This window comes from Synchiropus splendidus, chromosome 17 (genome assembly GCF_027744825.2).
Source record: "Synchiropus splendidus isolate RoL2022-P1 chromosome 17, RoL_Sspl_1.0, whole genome shotgun sequence".
Lineage (NCBI taxonomy): Eukaryota > Metazoa > Chordata > Actinopteri > Syngnathiformes > Callionymidae > Synchiropus > Synchiropus splendidus.
Window position 1 is genome coordinate 18,126,803 of NC_071350.1, and position 22,198 is coordinate 18,149,000.

Consider the following 22,198-nt stretch of genomic DNA (forward strand, 5'->3'; position numbering starts at 1 on the left):
ATATATACCGCAAAAACCATAAATTCACAAAAACCGACACGTTATGACGTCATGTTAGCAAATATGAAGCAACTAGGTTATTGTTTTAGTCATATTAACCTCGATAAATTTGACCTCAACTCAAAGTCAAAATGATTCCTGTGTGACCAACTCAATTTGCTCATGTTTTAGGTTTTTAAAACCTCTTTCTTGTGACTTTCTTCGATGTTACAGATTTCACAACAGAGTTCAAGGTCAATGAGGCTTTTATTTGGATGAAAACAGTGTGTTTGGCAGAAATGTGAACATACATGAAATAAGCTTTAATTGTTTCATGTCATGGTGTAATTTTTCTGCCTATTTAGTGTTTCAGTTTTTAATGTTCACGCGTGATGTGATGTGTGTATTTGTAAATGAGCTTCTAAAAACTATGCATACAGTATGCTTACATTTCCAATGCTATACATGTTCTTCAGGCCTTCTGGGGCCTTTATGTTGAAAATGTCGCTGTTTCATTTCATGCAAGTTTCTGTGTGTCACAATCTGATGTGTGTGAAGCAAAAAATTGATGCTTCAGTCTGGCACACTCATGTCCTCTCCACTGCTCTCCCTCCACAAATAGAAATATGCTAAATTCCCCCTCCCTCCCTCCCTCCCTCCCTCTCAGCCTCCCTCCGCGGTCCAATTCCCTGTGCTGCCTTTGCAAGGCTGCACAATTAAAGCCGCCGTACACGTCGATGACAGAGCTGCGCGGACGACAGCAGTGACAATTATTACTCTGGCCTCCGTTTTTGTCACCCTCGACCAGGCGCTACTGAATTTAGCGTTTGGAAGGATGAGTAGTGAAAACACCAGTGAATAACTGCAAGACTTTGCAGTCCTTCACTGACGGTCCAAACTCAGAGTGGAGCTACGACCTCCTGAATTGGTTCTAGGTGGATAACCAACTCCACTCTAAGTCTTCAGCGGGGGAACCAGCTGTCCACTGGCTTCAGTCCCTCAATTTATATCTGGTCCAAATCGTCTTGGCCTGAAGTTCACAAGTGCAAATGACACAATCTTCTGCCTCCAGAGCCGCGATTTCCTCAAAACACTGAGATCATGGCTGCATATTAAATTTTAATCTGTGTCTAGTTTGAGACTATCAAAACAAACTCATCACTTCCAGACCACTTGGAGTTTAGTGCCACCACCAGCATCATTTGTCTGCCCACAAAACCATTATGAGTCTCTCATGTGATGAGCTTCGAACGCCAAAACCTGATCAATATGAAGAATTTCCAGGGAGGCGCCGCACTTATGATCAACCAAGGCCCTCTGAAACGTATTGGATGCCAAAGCGGCACGTTTTTCCCAGTGTTCGGCAAATGACACATCTCCCAAGCAAGTAGTTGTTTTGGTTGGATCTCTCTCTCCATCTCTCTCGATCTCTATCTCTCCCTCCCTCCATCGCTTCCTATCGCAGTAACTCCCCTCCCTCTCTTTCCCTCATCACTAGGCAGAATTAAAGGTTGGGGGAGGGGCAGTTTATGCAGACTGTGCTAGGACTTGTGATCTACAGATTTGATATTCACATTAAGAGAGAAACTGGCTGCTTTGATGTGAGGGGGAGCGAATCTCAAGGGACTGCTGAAGTAGCACACTTTTTTTTTTACTGACACAGCACAGGCTTCGGGTTGGGGGGGCACTGGGGGGGGGAGCAGATTGTTGGGGACAGGGTGTACAGAAAGACAGTGGGTGGGGAGCATTGATACTCATTGTTGATTAGGTGTAACCCCGACAACCTTGCCCCTGCTTCCCCACCCGCCCACCGCCTACTTATGTCAGACCCCTGAGGATTATACATAAGCTTACACCTATTTTGATCTCCGCGGTCGTGGCAACATTCAATTCACACCCCGCCTGATAGTCTCCTCCCACTTCCCTGTTAAATGTATTTCCTCGCGCATATTCACCTGCCTCAACGCCCACATAACCAGAGCGCAACGTTCACCCAAAATAATCCAGGTGAGAGTAAAATTATGGACTTTTAGCCCCCAATTTAAAAAAAAATCTGGTTTACTACTTTGCTAGAATTCACCGTCACTGCCACTTTAACACAAACAACTACACCATATTTTAATGTGAAACACAAGCTTTCCATTGTCCTCACCTCCCAATCCATACACAATCATACACAATCCAAGAATGCTTCCCCTGACGTAAACAGGAAGTAGAAGTTTTGAATCAGTGAAATACGTCTATAGAAACAAACTCTTCATCCTGCAGGTTTTCCAGTTGCAAATTGGTCAATAACGTCGCTTCTATCTGTCAAGGTGTACATGGAAATAGCGATCACAGGCGTCACTATCTTCTTTTTTATGTGTGGAACTCGGCTGTGACGTCATTCCCAGCTGCGACTTCCCACTTCCATGTAAACTGGAATGCCATGTCAGGACGGCTTCACTCTTTTTGCAGATGATGTGGTTCCCTTGAGTTCGATAGATGAGGACGGGGATGAGCATTTACCGATCAGTTTGAGGCTATGTCACCATCCAAAAGAGTTGTTTGAGAAAGAGCTGCCACTTTTGCGCCTTTAGACTGGTGAGAGCGGATTCTCTGGGTTGTTTGTTGAATCCTGCGGTCGAGCTAGCAACACAGAGGTCTTCGCCTTGGCATGACCTGGCAACAGAAAAGCAGCGTGACGTTTTCTCACTTGGAATTTCACTGAAGACTGTTGTGGTTCATGCATAGTTTCTGGAGATGGTTCCTCTGGAAGGTCTCGCCAGGCTCTGCTGTGACACTCGGTGAAACATTCGTGCTCATGAGGTTTGTTTACATCTTCATCCCGACACAGCGTTGCGACTCCCGCTTTAGTCTGGTGCACACTGTGGAGAGGCGTAGATGAGCTGCATTATGCATGATGAAACCTTGCATAGGTTATGACTTCTGCCTGTCTTGCATCCATATTCATGGCGGTGTGGCAGGATGTATAAAATAGTGGCTGCGGCGCTGACAGACGGAGCTTCAGCTGCGGCAGGGCCGTTGGTGCTCCAGCACCTCCAGGTCTGCCTTCTTGAGCTGTTGATGAAGCCTCCAGGGGGAAGGTGAGCGGCGGTTTTAACAGAGATACCCTGTGGCGCTGGTCAATATTGCGATCAGTGTACCGCCGCCGTGAAGGTTAGACTCTTGTGGACAGCCAAGTTTGTGTAAGTGCGGTCCTGGGGGGACGTTTCCAATGATCTTCTGACACGGTCCTCCAACATCAAGTCTGGGTGGTTCGACCAGTTATTGTGTTTACAGGTTTCTTATCCTTTGTCTGCCATTGCGTACAGATGCGTCGTATTCTGTTGTCCAGCGGAGGCACGCTCTGGTCCTGTCAAAATCGACTAAGAAAACTTTTGTTTATCATTTATAAAGTTTGAAGAAAGTGGAGATCATTTTTAAAAGAAGGATACACACATTTTATTTACACGGATTAAACTTCCTGTTGGTAGCAAGTTTGTTTATTAAGCTTATTAAGTTGTGACACTTCTGTAGCCTTTTCCAGTTGCATAAAACAAGAGGTGGAGGACTGTTGATCGCTGGTCTGATAGACAGACATTTTGGAGAACATTTGTATCACTGCAATTCTGAAAGTATCAAGGAAAAGGTACCACTTTAACTGTAGTTCAAGAACACTGTGTATGACTTGTATGTTAACGCAAGTTTTAAGGATTATAACTGTGATGCAAGTCATGATGTCAGCTCTCATTGGTTGCTTGGTTGTTGCTCGACATCACGATGCACTGCATTTGATCATTATTAATGAAAATTGTTTCACTGAATTGTTCAAGCAATCTACCAATTAACCTTGAATTATTCATCTTCCCGAGGTTAGCTATGAATGATGACAGGGATACTGTTTTTAATATCATTTTCCTCGCCCAGTTTGCTGTCCAAACATAGCGTGCCTGTTCTATTCAACCCACTGAGGAACATCATTGATGGTCCTCATGACTGAAGGAGCTGGTCGCTTTATCTGTTGTTGGCCTGCTGCTCAGGGAGCAGATGAGAATCACCAACTTCCCTCAGTGGCTTTTAAGATTTGATTCCCTTTTGCCTGCCGTCAAGAACCCCAAACCACTAACTCGAGTTAAACCTTTATTAGAAGACCTGACATTGGGATGAGAGGTAGGAGGAACTCAATCATCGATCCTCCATTACTAAAAGTTATGGATAAACTTTTTCAAAACCTGGCCTCAGACCATCTCAATTCATCATTCAAAATACTTGTTAAGTGATATTTTATTTTCATCTTGCAGCAATACACATGGACTCTATTGACAGTCTTAATTTGTGGAATATCTGCAATGATAATTGATGCTCAGCAACAGGCTGGCGATCTGTGCAGGTTGTCCCCCGGCTCTCGCCCTCAGTAGCTGGGACAGGCTTCAGCGTCCCTCGACCTCAAAGCCAATAGGTGGATAGTGGCAATATGAGTGACCAATGCTGGACCATTTCAGGCTGTTGGTGTATATACTGCACAAATGGAACTAAAACACTTCGCTCCTTGTGCTCCTCATGAACCCAACAGCCTGTTAGTGCAGCGACATATATCTCAGACTGTTTGTTCTCTGCTTTGATGATTTCAAAGTTTCTATATTTATACTTCTCGGATGATCATTGTCAGTTTATATCATGGCAGTCATTCAGACGCAGCTTTCAAGTGCCAGAGCCGCCATGGTAACCCACTCTGTCTCCTCCTTGGCGTGTGGATGTGCTGGTGTGTGTGTGTGTGTGTGTGTCGCCTGGTTTTGACAGACCCTGAGTGGTGGGAGTTTGCTCTGATCCCCTTTCTATTCCACTTCCCACTCCATCAGCGCTCCCCAGCCCCCTCAATGCCCAGGCCCCGGGGCCATATAATCTGCTGTCGGAGAGGTCCTCCTGTTGCCCAGCCCCCTCGAGCTCTTGGAGTGACCCCCTCTCTCCTCCACTTTAGTCCTGTCTCCCCATTGGGAGATTATAGATATTGCAATCTTTAATATGGGCTTTATGCTCAGGGGCCATTATCAGTAATCTGCGGCGGGGAGGGAGTCTGACCTGGATTTTTTTTTTCAACCCACAACTGGACTGCCAGACACTTTTCATATACCATCTGTAACATGCTGCCCAGATTTATCAACCTCCACTCCAGGGAGAGAAGCACTTTCCTGACATGAAGCCGGGAATATTGTGTAACGTCCCAGATGGGAGTCAAAGCGTCATCTTTTTTTAACTCTACCTCTCACTGATTTCAGACAAGTTTAGAGTGACTAGTGTCTGTTTTGACAGATAATACATCCGTAGAATAAAGAAGTCAGATGAAGAAAATGTTGAGTGAAATTGTAGTCACTATTGTGGAACCCAAATATGGGTGTAGCCCTAAACACTTTCAGTTACCCTCTTCATATAAAGCCCTGCAACAATGCAGGAGGAAGGTGAATTTTGAAGGCGATTTCACTCTGTTTAGATAGATAGAAGATATTCTGCTGGAATCGGACAAGCCAGCTGCGAGCACACTCTAAAAAAAAAAGTTAAATTATGTCCTCAAAAATCTGAATTATGCCAATTGTTCCAAGCATCTCAGTTCTCTAAAATTAGTGATGACTTCAGAACTAGTCCGTTTGGTGCTTATTCATATCAATGTCCCAGACATTTTGAAGAGCAAACACATCTTTTTTTTTTTAGCTCTGATCAACATATGAAACGTCCCTGTGTGCCAGGCCTGTTTATTACGTCAGCGTCAGATAGCATGTCATCGCCGAGGATTATCAACAAAACCATCTCTCACTGCAAAACAACAACAACCTGTTGTGACGTTTCACCATGTTCAGCACAGCTACCGCGCTAATGTTTTAGTTTCCGTTTCACTTTGGGTGCAAGTTTTCCAGTCAGGTCAGTGAGGAACGAAAAACCATGGTTGTCATCATCTTCCGCTGATTAATGACCCCGACGATGTGACTGGATAATCAGGCAGCGCGGCCCACCACACCCCCCCGACTTATTCCTCTTCTAATCTTTGCCGTAATGACCTTCAATTGAAAGCCGCCTCCCCTTTTCATTTTTCTCTCACTCTCCTTTTCCTACTTCAGATGTATGTTTCTAATCTGGGGGCCAATGAAGTGTGTGTGTGTGTGTGTAGGCGTGTGTGTGTGTGTGTTAAATATGTAAGGAGATTAAATCGACTTAAATCTCTGCGTCTGGCATAGAAATTCCAATCACATAACCTATCAGTGCATCCCTGGCTCCCTCTTTTTCTCTTTGTTTGTGTGCACACACTGTACTGAGGTAACAGGCTCCTCCCCCAGCGATCCACCTAAACCACCGCAGGCTTTAGCCCAAATCCCTGGCTTTCTGCATCACATGACTGATGTTTGCAGCTGGACATTTGACATACATTTGTTATGATTATTTCGCAACACATCCGCCGAATATTTCCACTCAGCCGGCGGGTTTTTTGGGTTCCACCCGCCGTTGATCCTGCAACATCGTACCGCGTCCTTAGTCTCAGATTATTCAAACTATTATGGACACAGTTGTAATTACTTGGTTATTATTGGTAAAGAAGGTTATGATGGATGGATTCTGCTCCTCAATATAGGAAGAGACATATTATGCTCAGATCTCACAGCAACGTTTTTGGAGTTGTTTGGCTGATAGATGAACTAGAGACAAACTAAAATTTGATTGACAGCAGAGCTGGTTTAGCCTCAGATAGAAGTAGTGGCACTTTCGGTGCAGCTCTCTTCGGACAAAAAGACCAAAAGTTTCCATAAAAAAGTTTTAATGCCATATAGAAATTGCAGAAATTCTTGCAGTGTTCATTTCTTCAACTTATTCCCTATTAAAATGTTCAATTTTGACATAATGCTTTTATCTTGACACCAAAGAATTTGTTGGCTGTTTAAATGGAGTTTTATTTTCTAAGAATGTAAAATGATGACGACATCTGAATACTTCAGGTACTTCCTGTCTGTGAGAGTAATGATTACGGAGATGATCTAAAGCAACTTGTTTATCGATTGTGTTTGTGCTTGTCTCTGCAGTACACAGTGAGGATGTGGGCTCTACCAGACTGTACTTTGTGAATGCCTCCCTGCAAAGGGTAACCTACTTCAGCTCGGTGGGGGTGTCCCTGCCCTGTCCAGCAGGGGGCACCCCCGGTGCCATACTACGCTGGTACCTGGCCACTGGCGACGACATCTACGACGTGCCCCACATCCGCCACGTGTATGCCAACGGCACCCTGCAGCTGTACCCGTTCTCGCCCTCCGCCTACAACAGCTACATCCATGACAACGACTACTTCTGCACGGCCGAGAACCAGGCGGGAAAGATCCGCAGCCCCAGCATCCGCATTAAAGCTGGTGAGTAGCTCATGGGAAGTGTGTACGTATGTTGCGATTTCACTCAGATGTTAGATATATCAGCTAAACATGTATTATCCCCGACCTCGTCGGCACTAAAAGGTAGATAATACTAGCGTCCCTCACTCCATAGAAACAGACTGCAGTCAAAAATTTTATCTCTAGGGTATAGGGAGTGTTTTAGACATCAAAACAAGCAGTTATAAGCATTTTTACTGCAGCGACCTCTAGGGGTGCCTGTGTTTATATTGCAGCCTGCAGTCGTCATTCTTTTCTGGAAAGTACGATGGTAGTTTGCTTCCTTTGAAGATTATTTCAGCATCAAGATTCACATCAAATGCCCTACCACCTGCATCTATGACATTTAAGATCACTGCTGTGCTGAAATCAGCCTGCGCAACATCTCACTTTTGAATACATTTTAGCTGCATTTGAATTTAATTTGGAGCCAGCCATATGCATTTAAAGCAGGCGTGGGCCTCAGAGAATGACTTGACTGACCGGATTTGGCCCCCAGACCTTGTGTTTGACTCACATAGCATAGGCTTAGATGTGTTTACTTGTGGGTCTGTCAATGTTGAAATTGTTGTGGAGACTCAGGAGGTCGATTTTAGCAACATCCCTTTCACTGTTTCAAATTCTTGAGATGTTGTGCGCTCTCAAAGGAGAAAGTGATTCATCTCTTTACAACGAATGGCGATGGAAAGGGGTCAAACATGGACCTGCTCAACTCGTGGTTTTTGCTACAAAATCCATGCCTCACTTAGAGGACAATTGACCTCGCTGCTGGTTAGATATGACGCCATGTTTGTAGTGTTTCAGGGTGACATTGAGCTCTGGCCGAGGTCTCATGTGATCATCTGTATTCACCTGTAAAAGCTCAATATAACACTGAGGTGATAGGCACTGGTCCGCACAACAGTCCATCCCGAGCAGAAGACAGTTTGACCTGGGAGATGACCTGCAGAGCGAACATCTGCATCACACACTACATCAGGCCTCTGCCCTCTCTCACACCTATTTGGCGGAGCGGCTGATGGAGCAGCGCTCTGCACTGATATAACCCCCTTCACTCTGTCCACTGAGTGGCAGCATGCCATCTGGAGGCCTGGAATCCCAAAACACAACCCCAGCAGCACTTAGAGCAAGGCACTAGCTCGGGATTTTCATCCAGCACGACAGGAGTCACGTGCAGAAGGTGCTGCAACATTCACCTTCATCTTGGTCAGAACCGAGTTAAACGAGGCTTTTATTTCCAACAGGATCGGAAGTTGTCTATTTTTGGAATATTTTACCACAGGCTACCTTAGTAACTGTCAAACTCTCCTCCTCCCAGCTCTTGGACTGTCCTCTGGTGCCAGACTAAATATAGCCGCAGCACACTTCTTGAATTATCTCTCATTAACAAACCTAATTGACGCTTCCCATTGATGCCGTGGTGCTGGCTTATGAAGCCGAACCTCGTCCCAAGTGAAACGGGTCTGACTTGCCCCGTCGAGAGCGAGCCGCGGTTCAGAACCACGTTTTTTAAGCAAACAGAAGCATGGAATCTGCAGCCGAATAACGCAGCTGGATGATAGTTACTCTGCCCCCCCTCCCCTCCCCGCCATCGTTCATTCAGGCCAGTCAGTCCCTCCCCCTTCCCTCCTGCCATCAACATCTGTTTTCATATTCTGCCTCCCAACACCGTCCTGAACTAATACTCATATTCGTTCTCATACTAATACAAGCGCCAAGTGGAGGATTTGAGCCAGGGCCCTGAGCTGCATGCCAGCCGGGTGCTGCCTTTATTCCCACATGACCCAAAAGCCTGCCCTCGGGAGCAGAGGGATTAGTATGAACCAAGCATCCCAACATCATACAGTTATGGCTGCGCTAGTGAGCAGCTGAACACAAGTGTTTTGGAGTTTGGACTAATCCCTATTAACCAATGTTGGTCACGTTAACATCCGAGTTCACTGTCAATTGTTGGACATAGTTCATTCGATAGTGTCAAAATAAAAAAACTTCTCAAGTCAACAAAAGGGGTTTCATGAACAATGATGTCGTCACAATGGGAATATTATTGTTATTATTATCGGCCAATTCTGTGATCATGGAATAATAATAATAATAATAATAATAACAACAATACATATTTTAACAACTTGTTTTGTCTTTATTTTATATTGGAAACTTTCATATACATACTTGATAATGATCCTTTATTCATTTTTTAGTGCTTTTTATATCATCGTTATTGTCATCAAATTTTTATTACATGATATTTATATATTTTCTTATATTTTATTTTTGATCATGCTCATTAGTTTATGAAGTTTAATTAGTCTTGATTCTTTTCTGAATTATAATAATAGAATTTGTCTTCACCTGCAATATATATATATATATTCCTGTATCTTTACTAATGTTTTGAAATTGAATCTTAAAATAGTAGTAGTACTGCATTAATTATATAATATAAAATATTTACAGCATATCTGTCCTAATGCAGTTTATTATTTTACACATATTTTTGGCCGATTTTAATTGATGAAGTCACACATGTAGTAACTATTAATAACCCACTGTAGTGTTTGCCACATATATAATTGTCTTATGATCAAGAGGTCATCAGTTTGTCTTTTAAAAAAAGTGCAGCAAGGATAATTTATAAACAAAGGAAGGATGCAAAAACCTTGCGAGAACCTGACTGATGACAGTTTTAGGTTCAAAATCCACAGTGACAGATGGGGAACTTTTCTTTACACCGAGGCCTTAAAGTAAATGCTGACACGGCTAACCTCTATTTTTTCATTTCATTTTTAAAATGTTTTTCATAAAAATTTTCCATGGCTTTTGTGTTATTATTATGTGTATTAAATGCACAAACACTGAAGCAGCTGCAGGTTCCCGGCAGCAAACTTCTTCTCCTCCAGTGTAGCCGATCTAAATCTACTTCCCATTTTGCAGCAGGAATCTTTGCATGCTTATATGGTGTCTGTTACCAGGGAAGGGATTCCTAACCAGTTTCTTAGCAACCTTCAGATACATCCGTGCTTTCATGTGATTTTGCTAATGAGTCCCCGCTCATTTACCAGAGTGTGAAATATTGCATGAACCTGCATAAATAACCTCCACTTCAGTTCCAGCGTGCCGTTCTGCTGTGTTGTCTGATACTCCCAGGTCCTTTCCCGGAGCATATGGAAAACCAGTTTTGGGGTTGTCATGTCAAGGCTTTGAACAGACGGCAGTAGTGAGAGTTATAAGTGTCACCAATAAAATGTGAGCTTGCGTTGAAGAGTAACTTCCGTGGTATTGTAGTTTTCAGGGAGCCCTACACGGTGCGGGTGGCGGACCAGCGCTCGATGCGGGGTAACGTAGCGGTGTTCAAGTGCCTCATCCCTGCTGCTGTACAGGAGTATGTCAGCGTTGTGTCCTGGGAGAGAGACACCGTTTCCATCGTCCCAGGTAAGACAGCGATCCATCGGCGTTGAGACTTTGCTTTGACCTCCGTTGTGTGTCTGCGTGCGTGCGTGAGGACAGCAGATGCACAGTTCTGCTACATGTTTGACCAAAATCTTAACCCGTGTCTTCTCTGTGTTCACTGTTCTGGATCACTGATCAGGTCCTTCTCCTCCCCCTCCCTTCATCATCCCCCCTTCATTGCCCTCCCCATCCCACCCCGCTCTGCTTTCCCAACTTCGAAATCTCATCACGCACTATTGTTTGCAGTAATTTCCAATGAAGACATTAATTGTGATTGACACTAAATCCGATTCCAGGATGCACCGCCGTCAGACCTCCTTCCTCCTCAGGTCTATTTCTGCCTCCTTCCTGCTTGTCTCACCACCTTGTCCTTGAAGATCAGGGCCTCAATTATAGACACAGCTTGTCAATAGCTCTCCGTCCTTACATTTGTCTTCATTAACCTCATTTGTATTAGTAAGTGAGAGTGAAAAAGAGCGTGTGGGTGAGTGCTGCTTTCTCCTTTGTTCTCATGCGTATCTACTAGAAAGAGTTTAATCATCGTGACAGGTCCATTAGAGTCCAGTAGAATCCAGCAATGGGTGCCAACTGCTAAATGGGTGGAATTAACATATTTAAATTTTAAGACACATCTGGCTCAGAGAAGGAAAAAACTTTATTACATGTATTATTCATTCATTCATTTCTGCTGCTTACTCCTGTTCGCCTAAGCTACTAGGGGCGAGAGGCATTGAATACATGCTGAGTGTGTTTACAAAACGTTTATATATTTTATTAACATGCTATGTGTAGAGTTCATGATACCAAGGGGGCAGGTGGTACTCCACATGGCTCTTGGAAGATGCAATCTAACTCACTGGATTGTTGTTCATACAACGTCAACTCCTGGTCTTGAGATGAAAAATACAATTAAACAACAGATGATTATCAGCCAGGTCATATCTAGGATGATTCAAATCATAATTCCTGCAGAACCCCAACACAATAGAGACACGTGTGGGGTAGAAATATGAGACAAGAAGCACCAGACTCTGGGAGGGAAGTAGCTCTCCTGCACTTTGAATAACTACCGTCACTGAGATACCTTCTGTACTACAATACTGTTCTGATGTATGTGAGTGTTGTGGAACAATAACACATGAGTAGTTACGGCGGTGGGGCAGCCATCACAGGAGAAGCAAGCAGGGTAGTAGGGCAAAAATGGCCCGAGGTCGAGGCAGATGGCGCAGTATTTCGTATGTATGCTAAACACAGCGACACGGTTTTAAACATGAACAATGAATGTTGTGGTGTCTTAGATATATAGGATTTGCTGGTGTTATTGCTTTCACGCGTCCTTCATTTTCCGTGCTTGACAGGCATCAACCACAAAAGTTGCTTGTCTCACCATCACCGCATTTCGCTGATCGAATGTAGCCAAATCATGGTCATGGTTGTCTGGTGTTTCTCACTCTGATCTACACACAGAGCATCATCAGCTCCAGATCCTCACCGGTCGTAAGCTGATGTATGATGGTGAATTTTCTGCCCCGAAAATGCCGGAAGCTTCCAGAGGAAACTATCAGAATGTGCAACATCTGTCGGGATTTTTTCTCATAATATGCTGTTTCACTTTCAAACCGCCAGGGATCCAGTGTTTTTCTGCCCCTGCTCGGTTCATTGACTATTCTTGTCATGTCACGTTTGCCTCACCATCGGTACGATGGTGCTTCGCATGGCTCCTGAACATAAATACAGCTGATCAGCTCCAAGTCTGTCTGTCGATCCACGCTTCCGATGTGCGGGGTGCTGCTGCCTCGCTGTTGTGAGGCGACTGTGTGCAATTAGGGGTATATAGGTCACTTGATGAGCAGTGAGTGTGAGGATCAGATGTTGTAAAAAGATGCTCACTGAACTTAGCATTGGTTTCCCAGTGAGTGCTACGCATACGCACAAACAAACACCGCAAACACTCATCTGGTCTGTGAGCCGACCACGAGCTGATCATGCGTCCAAAATGTCAGCAAAGTTGCTCAAAGGCCAGTGAAAGATATCTGATGAGAAGATACTCAGGGATTGTTGCCTGACAAGTGAGACTAGCACGCTGCTGCACCTCACTCGTTTCTGCTGTGGTTGATACTGTAGCAGCATTGAAGAGCACCGATCACTGTGCTGAAGGAGTTTAATATGAAGTGGCAATCACATGCTGCCACTGTAAAGTTTTACTTTACCTGTTTTAGTTTCAAAACTGCACTAGAAGTATGCTATTTCCAACAAATATGTCTACTTTATTAATACATGTCGGCAAAATGTGACAGATATAAACAGCCATCACATTAGAAAATGAAACCATTGAAATAAAAATACCATGTATAGAGCTGACTTGACTTATACCTCACTTATCATATAAATGCATCATCAATGTTGCTGATGCTCCAGAAAATGCTTTTGTTGATGTAAAATCTCCGGTAAATGTGGTTTATTTTGCCAGTGATCATTCATTCATACTTGAAAGAATGAGCTCCGGCCAGCTATGTCCACTGTTTCGTCCTGTATCAGTGGCCACACTTACATTCGACCTCTCGTAGACTTCACTTGGCCGGCGAAGGACTGCCTGGTTGGCTCTAATGAAGATGTGAAAATTAAAATTGATTTAGTGACTGAAAGCTCTCTCGACATGACAGTGGGCGGGAGGGTCATCCGTCTTGCCTGCCACCGTCTCTCGGCTGAGGGGCTGCGAGTGAAAGTTGATTGGAATTGCTTCCAAATATGCTTGTATTAATGCACTGTGCTGGGCTCATGTTGCATTTCATGCATTGGTCTCTCACATTGTTCATAAACTGAGGCTCTTTTTCACCACAGACAACTAAGAGCGAGCTTCAGCTGTGAGCTGCAGTGTTGGCATGTGTGCGTCCTTGCGAGTTTGAGTTGTCACACCTTCTGATTAAAGCGGGCTACATAACAAGACACCTAATGCGCGGCATCTTGAGATGTGTTTGTTTGTGTGTCCCCTCGCATGCCCCACTTTCTTGCCCAGGCAGGTCAGTCAGGGGGTTTGCAGAGGGTGGGTTGCAAGCATTCTGACCTATTTCCTCCTCAGTCCCCTGTCCTTTGTGACGCCTGAAGTGAAGTGCGTGCGTGACCACAGAGGGGCTTGGTGGAGGAAAGATTTTCGGAGGTATGGGGGAATGAACCTGCTTCCTTCAGATTGCAGTTTAACCCACTGATCGTTGTAGCCCCCCCCCCCCAAACAGAGCTGACCAGCAGATGGCTGCGACCACATGGATGTCCACACATGATCTAACCAAGCTGTCCCCTCAGCTAGGATTTTTTTTTACACCAATTATCAATGGCTAAAAATACTCTCCGATCAGAAATGGACTTGGAACTGCCCTGGTGTGTGACTCGAACATGAACAATCCCGGAGATAAAACCCCGGATCTGGCTCTCTCAGCATTATGAGGGCTTTACGTAAACTTGAGTGTAATAGGAGTCAACGGGGGGCAAGGTCACTTACAGGCTACATTACGGATCAATTCTTTGCCCCTGGTGTCCTTGCTGGGTGTCACGCGGTTCACAAAACACAGCCGCAAGCTCAGAGGTTAATTGGGAATACGGAGAAGATGGCTTGTAAACAGATTTAAACAGCTGCGGGCATTAATTGTTAGTATTAGAATTGATGATTTTTAGTGATATCTAGCGATCCGACTTTGGTACAGTAAGCTATGCTGTAATGTATGCTGAAGGTAATTAAAATGATAATACGGCAGGAGTCGACACAGGTGCAGAGAGCACAGAGGTGACAGCAGCAGAGGGACGTCATGGCGAGCAGCAATGTGCTTAGACACGAAGTCTGTTGGTAAATCTGTGCTTGTGCATTCCGAACAGGAATACATTAATAGATACACTTGTCTGGGACACGGCATTCTCTTGTAAACGCTGACCTGACACACACACACACTCACCTCCAGAAAGAGCCCGACACACACCACCCTCCGAAGAAACACAATAAAGCCATTTTCAGATTTGGCTGTAAAATGCCTGAATAGGAATCGCTCATTAAACATTAACCTGGGATACATTAAGGCTGCGCTCCGCTCGGCTGTACAAACGCACCGGCGTTACGCTCAGTGGGACATGGTGTGACAGAGGAGGTCAGGGAGCACATGCCGTCCGCAGGGCTCATGGAACCTAACCCCATCGACTGTGGCCTTTAATAGCCCCCCACGTTTCACCATCACACCATTCCCCTCCTCTCCCAAATCTCCGTGACTGTCCAAAGACTTTGAAAAAAACCCCATCATTTTTCATTCTTGGCTACATTGAATTCCATCCGTGTGTCTGTGAATCGACCGCTCAAAAAAGCAGCACCAATCAATTGCTTATTCCACTCATGATGCTAATGTGACATATTGGATTTGTTGTGTTCAGAGCAATTCATCGGCCGGGAATGAGACTTTTTCTCTCCTCATTTTTGGATTTGTCTTAGAAAGTACATCTGTGTTTAATGAGGAGGTTACACGAGATGTTGAGTTGGATGTTGGTGTTTAAATGGCCATCAGAAATGATAGTGTTTGTAAGTGAGGGGACAATGAAAGTGCGGTCACGGGAGGCGAAGAAGAGAGTGCAGACAGGACTGTGTTGTCATTTTATCAGCAAGAGTGAAGGGGACCAGCGCTGGAACAAGGATGTTGGAGACAGAGGAGGAGGCACTGAACCCATGGTGTTTGTAGACGTGCAGATGAGGAAAGGAAGAGGATTGTTGGGACGAGGAGGGTGAACTAGATGGGGTCAGGTGGAGGAGCCTGACTGACTGAAGCAGGTGAAGAAAGCATGCTGAAATGTTCTTACAGTTAAAAGTTATTTTATTCAAATGTGACCGAAGGTTGTTTGAACGTGTCTTAACATTAACTTAGCTATGTGTCAGTTGTCACTAGTTAAAATTAGCTGACTGTCGCCATGTGATGGTCTCATTATTTTGACTGGCTTCTTGTCGATGCCAGTGAAACGTCTGCTGATTGGATGAATGTTTATCTCCGTCTTTATAGTAATGGAAGTCACGCTGATGACACTTCTGTCTCTGTGTGCAAAGACCAACCAGGAGCAGGGCAGGAGCAGATGGAGGGCTGGCAGCCATCTTTTACTCAGTTAGGTTGAGTAGGCACGTGGATGGGTGTGTTAATTAGCACATAAAAGTGTGTGTGTGTGTGTGCACGCGTGTGTGGTGTGTGCGTACAAGGGGCACAATAGGCATAATTATCTCTGCTTGAGAGGCCCAGTCAGTGTGGAGGGGGGGGGTGGATTGAGAGGCGGAGTTCAACAATGGCCCAACCAGAGGCTTTGTGTGTACAGAGCAGAGGGCTGACAAGTGTCGGCTATTATTGACTATTTACACACTACTACACAAGCCTGCTCACGTGCACTCAAGGCACAATCACTCACTCTATCCCCTGCCGCTTCCTCTCTTTGTGTTATCCGACCAGGGAGGACCAACATGCGCGCACGCGGTCGAGAGTATGAGCATGTTTACCGCACATCAGTGTATCAGTGTCAATCAGCCAAAGAGGCAGAGATGAGAAAACCCCTGCGAGCACATCAGTCTGACAGAAATCTGGCCACAATCTCACCCTTGGAGCCAGACTGTGGAAGCACAACAGAAAGAGAGAGAGAGCGTGGGAGTGAGAGGAGGAAGTCTGCTTTGATTCACAAAAAACTCAGGCAGTGTACTATGGATGGTGAGTTAAATGTGCAGGAGGAAACATCGCTATGGAAGTCTGATGTTTATTCTGCTTCCATTAGCTTTTAATATGGAGCCCATTGTCAGGACGCCGGTGCGGTGGAAGCTCTTTCTACAGAGCAAACTTCTACGTGGAGTTATCCTCTGGTGTCGAAGACTGACTCCCGTCTGACTGCGCTTGTTGATGCATCTTGGGGCTCTGGTTTCAGCAGATGCACAGGAAAATGCTGTGCAGGGAAGCGCCTTAAAATTAAACACGCCATTTAAAGCGCCAGCACTTGACGGCGCGCAGAGAGTTTTCCGGGCTCATGAAAGTGAGAGCGCAGGTTCCTCAGAACCAGGCTGTTAGTGCAGCTGATGCTTAGCAACACCGAGCGTGACATTCAGGATGATAAGAAATAATTCTTAATTTCACCGAGCTAGATGAGCAGCCTTTCTCAAGTGTTGTTTACGCAGAAACGGAAACCACCTGATCCATCGCCGTTTTGCAGTCAAGTGCAGCGTTCGTCAGCCACCTGAATGTGTAACTTTTAAAAACATCCGGAGAGGAAACATTCATAAATGCAGTCCTCTCTGTCTCTGAGTTCTGCTGCAGTATGTAAATATTTCACGGATATAGCACAGTCTCTAGAGATTCACCAAACTGCGACATCTCACATCGAATTAGATGTTTTTCAGTTGTCCTTTTGACAGAATAGTTGCTGCATTCAGCGAGATGGTTCTATTTTTTTATCAGTATTGGCAAAGCAAGAATCAGCAAAAATCCTGATCGGAGCATTCCTACTTCTCACCCATGGGTGATGCTGTTTTGACAGGTTGCTATCATCACTTGCCATTTGTTTAAACCGTGGGCATTTGCAGTCAGTTTCAGAACCCGTTTGAGGCAAACTTTCAGCGTAAAATAATCCTGCAAAGCAACCAAATGCAGATAGTTAGCACTTGTCCCTCATTCTTAAACTTGTTACACCTATATTTCATGACGCTCTTCATCTTTTGGTCAGAACAGGCTTCCGTGCTCACTGGCACCATTAGAACAGCTGTCATTCAACGCTTCACCATTTCTATATATCGATACTTCGATACTGAAGCAGAAGAGCTGTTTTACCTCCATTCTAATGCTGCGCTGATGGTGACATCACAAAAACTAGTTTCTGGTTCTCGCTTTGACTCACTACGAGGTAGATTTACATTATTTAGCGTTGTAATTCAGCAGAACCACCTTTGTAGACGATAGATACTCATTTCTGACTGCATATTTATGCATTGTTCTAGAGGCATGTTGGTGACATTTCAAGTTTCAAAACATCATTTAGCAGCAAGTGTTTCTTTGCCAACCTGAACATGCCATATGCATGTGACTAGTCAACAAATTGTAATGGGTTGTTTGTGACTAGTCAAAATAGTTGTTAGTTGCAGCACTTTCCAAGACACACATTTTAAAGAGTGTTAAGCCTTTGTTTTATCAGATTTGTTCAGAACTGTGTTAATCTCTGCACTTCCTTTTTGGCCAAATCTTCCCCTGAACTCTCGTGTCTTGAAGAAAAGTGAAAACAGGGAGGCTTGTGCGGTGGCTTAACGCAAACGAGTGGGGGCTTTATGTGGCCTGGATTGGGCTAAGAAATAGGATTTGACTAAAGAGGTTTTTCCCCTTTTCACCCACGATCTTCCTCTCTTGTTTAGGCTAGTGGAGGAGGGATTATTGCAGGGAGATTACAGCAGGCCCGGCTAAGAAATTGCATTTAAGGGAATGCTTATTTACCCAACTGCTCGCGGCAGAAGCAAGAAGTTTGGTCCTGTTTGAACTCTCCGTGTCTGTCAGACAAATTGCTGTCTGGCTCTTGTCATGGAAAACAGCAATTCCTCCCAACATTTTCTTGTTATCTTTTGTCATTTTTGTTTTCCCTGTTAGGATTTTCCATATGAATTACAACTATTCTTGGTCCTTAATGAGAGGGTTTCACGAGGACTGACACTGTTTGTTATGCAGGGAAACTTTGCCTTGAAATGAAGATTGGATTCTGTCCTCCTATAAGATCTCTTGTTTTCATTATCACTTCTGGTTGAGAGGCTTTTACCTGGGATTTGTTGTTGTGAGACTGAAATTAAGGGAGGCGAAGAGTGGAGTGCAGACAGGGTGCCACAGTGGAGACGAGAAAGGAAGGCTTTACGTGATGCATGGACAGAAGCAGAGATGAAGGGACTGACAAGTCTCAGGACAAGTTCTGAAATGAGTATATCAGAAGGAGATCATGTTATCATGTTGAAAACTGTCTGACCAGTGAGAGATGTAGTTGCCATGTCAATTGTGGTTCCTTATGCATCAGCAGCACTACAACGGCATCTAGAGGATCTATTGTTAAAATTCCGAATCCAATTTTCAAGTCTTTTTTTTTCTTTTTTTTTTTAATGAAGCCGTTGAGATACAACTCGGGATCAATTGGGATCGCTGGCGGTCACGCAGGTGTCATGTTCCTACACGACCTCCCAGTCAGACCTATTGATCCGGCTGGCGATTAACTGGCCAAACACATATAAGACTGGATCAACGTTACCCAGCCTGATTGATGTGATGGCGGGCGACGGGGAGAAGAAGGGGGTTCATTTGATTGAGAATAAGTGATGTCAGCGTCGCCCGCCGGAGATTAGTATGTGCATGGGAAATGCTGCGTGAGTCAATAATTCAACACTGATGCAGCATTTCGTCTCTCACTGTTTTCCATGTTGGTTGATTCCAGACTGGCTGCCTTCACAGGCTAATCACATTCAGTGTAATAGGCCTGTGTGTGTCACGCTTTTGCAGCTGTGTAGATTTATTTCAGAACACGATGAACACAAATCAGTCAGTTCTCAGTGGAAAAGTAGAGTACACCTTCTTACCTCAGAATTACTGATTGATAGTGAGCATCCTGTGCTATATTATTTGTGTGCATGCATCAATCACTCCATCTCACTTTGGTTTGACAGCAGACTGTGACACTCCGCGGCCACCAGCGAGCTCGCTCCAAACCCCCTAATGCCGCTGACTGCCCCGGGCCATGGACTGAGCTGAAGTTCCTCTCACTCACACAGATACACACATATGGCCGACACACGCACGAAGCTCATGCTGTTGTTTCATCTACTAACCAACCAGGCTCTGACTCTATCAGAAACTCAGCCCATCACCAAAGCGGGGTCTCCGTTTGGACGATGGTGGCACGTTCGGGTATTGAGACGTGTGTGTGCATGGTTCCTCCTGGGACTCTCATTATCACTGCTGTCCCAGATGTCACCTAGCACATGAAACACACATCATGAATAATGGAGTCCTATTTCTACATCTCTCACCATTTCTCTGCTTTCCTCCCACCCTCGCTCCCCTCCGTCCTTCGCTCCCTCTGATGCTTTATATCCAAATCGCTCCGTCCATCCGAGATGGTCCATTTAGCTTTATGCAGCGTCGTCTGCCTGTCGGCTTTGGATGGGTTTATGGGGAGGAACATGGCCTCTCTGCAGCGTGGAGTTGAGTTATATATCCACGGGTTCTTTGCATATCGGAGCTCGTCTCTGCCAGGGGTCGCCCCCTCCACCCCCCGACTGCACACCCTCCCCCATTGTTTACTGTTAAAAGTCACACAAGGACAAACTGGGACAGGGCATTCAGCGGAGCAGAAGCGAGGTGGTCCCATCGCTGCTCCAACAGGACCCTGCTCCGTCTGTCCCCTCACCTTGGCTCAACCTTCAAACTTTGTCTTACATTCACCTTTGTCCTGTGAAACGCTTGATACACACAACTTTTACCTTTGGTATCATGATGTGTTTATCTAAAAAAATGCTCTTCATGAAACCCATAGCTGTGTAGTATCGTATCAATATCGAGAAAGAAAGATGTAATTTTGTCCATATTGTTCAGCCCTGACACACATTATGTTGCGTTTTCCCCGGTTTGTTCAACAACAGACTTTTTGTGAGCATACAGGTGCCTTCATGGAAGTTTGTGACTGTGAGAGCGAGGGAGACATGTATTTGGCTGCCATTTTTGTAGTCCTTCATGTGTAAAACCTCCTCTGAAGTTGGGTAAAAGTATTTCAAATCAAAGCTACACTGTGAGAATGTTGATGAGGGTTGATGACCGAAGGGAAAAAAAACCCACAATAGGGCTCCTTTAAGAACGTGGCATGCTTTGCAATGATGTATACTCGGAACTAAATATACATTGGCTTTTGATACTCACATTCTTCCCTGCTTATTCGTGTTACAGGGACAGGAGGCACAAATACAGACAGTGTCAAACAATCATCTAAACTGCTTAAGATTCACCTTAAATCCAAGCACTCTGCAGAGATGGAATCATAAATACAGAGATGTAAACAGCGATTGTGAATCTCTGAGAGCATGATTGAAAGATGAGGTTAGGAGTCAGAATTGGTTAGAGGACAGCAGTTAGGATTAGACACTGAAGCGTGGCTTTTTAATGAAAACATGACAGTGCCACGGCTTCTTCTCCTTCGTCCCCCCTCCGCTCGCCATGTCGCTTCTCAGCCTCTTCCAGAAAATGAGCAAGCCGCAGAGACAAAGCAGGAAGAGAAAGGGTTTTGGGAGATTTCTAATGTCGTGTTTCAGGACGCTGTGTGAACAGTCACGTTAACAAAGTGGCTTTCATGGCGGAGATGCAGCGGGGTGGGCTCCTGTTGCACCATTAGTTGTCACACATCAGTTGTGCCAATAAAGCCTGCTTTGAATGTGAATTGTAAGGAGTTAAGAGGGCGCCATTCATGGGCGCTAAGTAAGAGTGCAGCCGAATAAAAGCAAGGAAAGTGTATATATTTAATTGGGTGACACCTGCTTCTACTCAGTCTTTTAATGTACACAATAGCGAGAGCAATAGGAGGGTAAAGTGGGTGCTCGCTTTGAATACAGATGCAGCAAGTTAGAAAGGAGGGATGCTCACTGACGTGGTGGGTTATCTTCACACCACGTTTGTTTTCGCTTTTTCGCTGGTTCAGCTGGACACATTTCATCAACAGTTTTGCATTGTTATTCCAGTGGAGGAACATGTCTGTCCTATTTTAAGCGTTATTGGCTGGTGTGCGTTTGAATATCTGTGTGTGGATGGCACAAGAATATTCCTGCACCACAGAGAATATCTCCGGAATATTCAGCTTTTTTTCCTTCCTTCTTCTTCCTCCTGTGACAGTCACAAGTCTTTGATCCGATCCTCCTCCTCCTCTCTCGTCTCACCTTCTTTCAAATTCTTCTCTGCAACTTGCCAGTGAGAGCAGAAAGAGGAAAAATGGAATTCTCAAGCTTCAAGCTCCAAATATCGGGAGGATAGGTGATTATAATTAAGCACGTCCTGTCAGAACTCATATGGTAACGGTAAATATCTTATCAATTAAAAGAAGATGAATCCGTTCTGGAGATAAGTGACAACTGAAGATCAGAGCCAATTACAAATCATAACAAAGAATATTTAATAATGCGATGAGAGTCAGAGATAGGTGAGATAATAGCTAACTTGAAAACAAACCAATGTGGTCCATAGTGTCAAACTCAAGGCGTGGGGGCCATATCAGGACCACCGAGTCAATTATGTTGCCTTGAAAAGCATAATTATATATAGAGCTCTAAAGGTCATATGATTTCACAATGCTTTGTGGGTCATGGTCACCATGGTTTAAGGCAACAG

General features: G+C 44.7%; 1 protein-coding gene across 4 annotated transcripts in view; it reads left to right on the plus strand.

Annotated features, from left to right (window-relative positions):
* The window catches only part of LOC128747937 (cell adhesion molecule DSCAML1-like), a 49,433-nt gene that overhangs the window by 1,768 nt on the left and 25,467 nt on the right, over positions 1-22,198 (plus strand). For all 4 annotated transcript variants that reach the window (XM_053846191.1, XM_053846192.1, XM_053846194.1 and 1 more), the window contains exons 2-3: positions 7,026-7,346; positions 10,650-10,796. In XM_053846191.1, the coding sequence (XP_053702166.1) occupies positions 7,026-7,346; positions 10,650-10,796 (468 nt within the window). The remainder of the gene's footprint in view (positions 1-7,025; positions 7,347-10,649; positions 10,797-22,198) is intronic.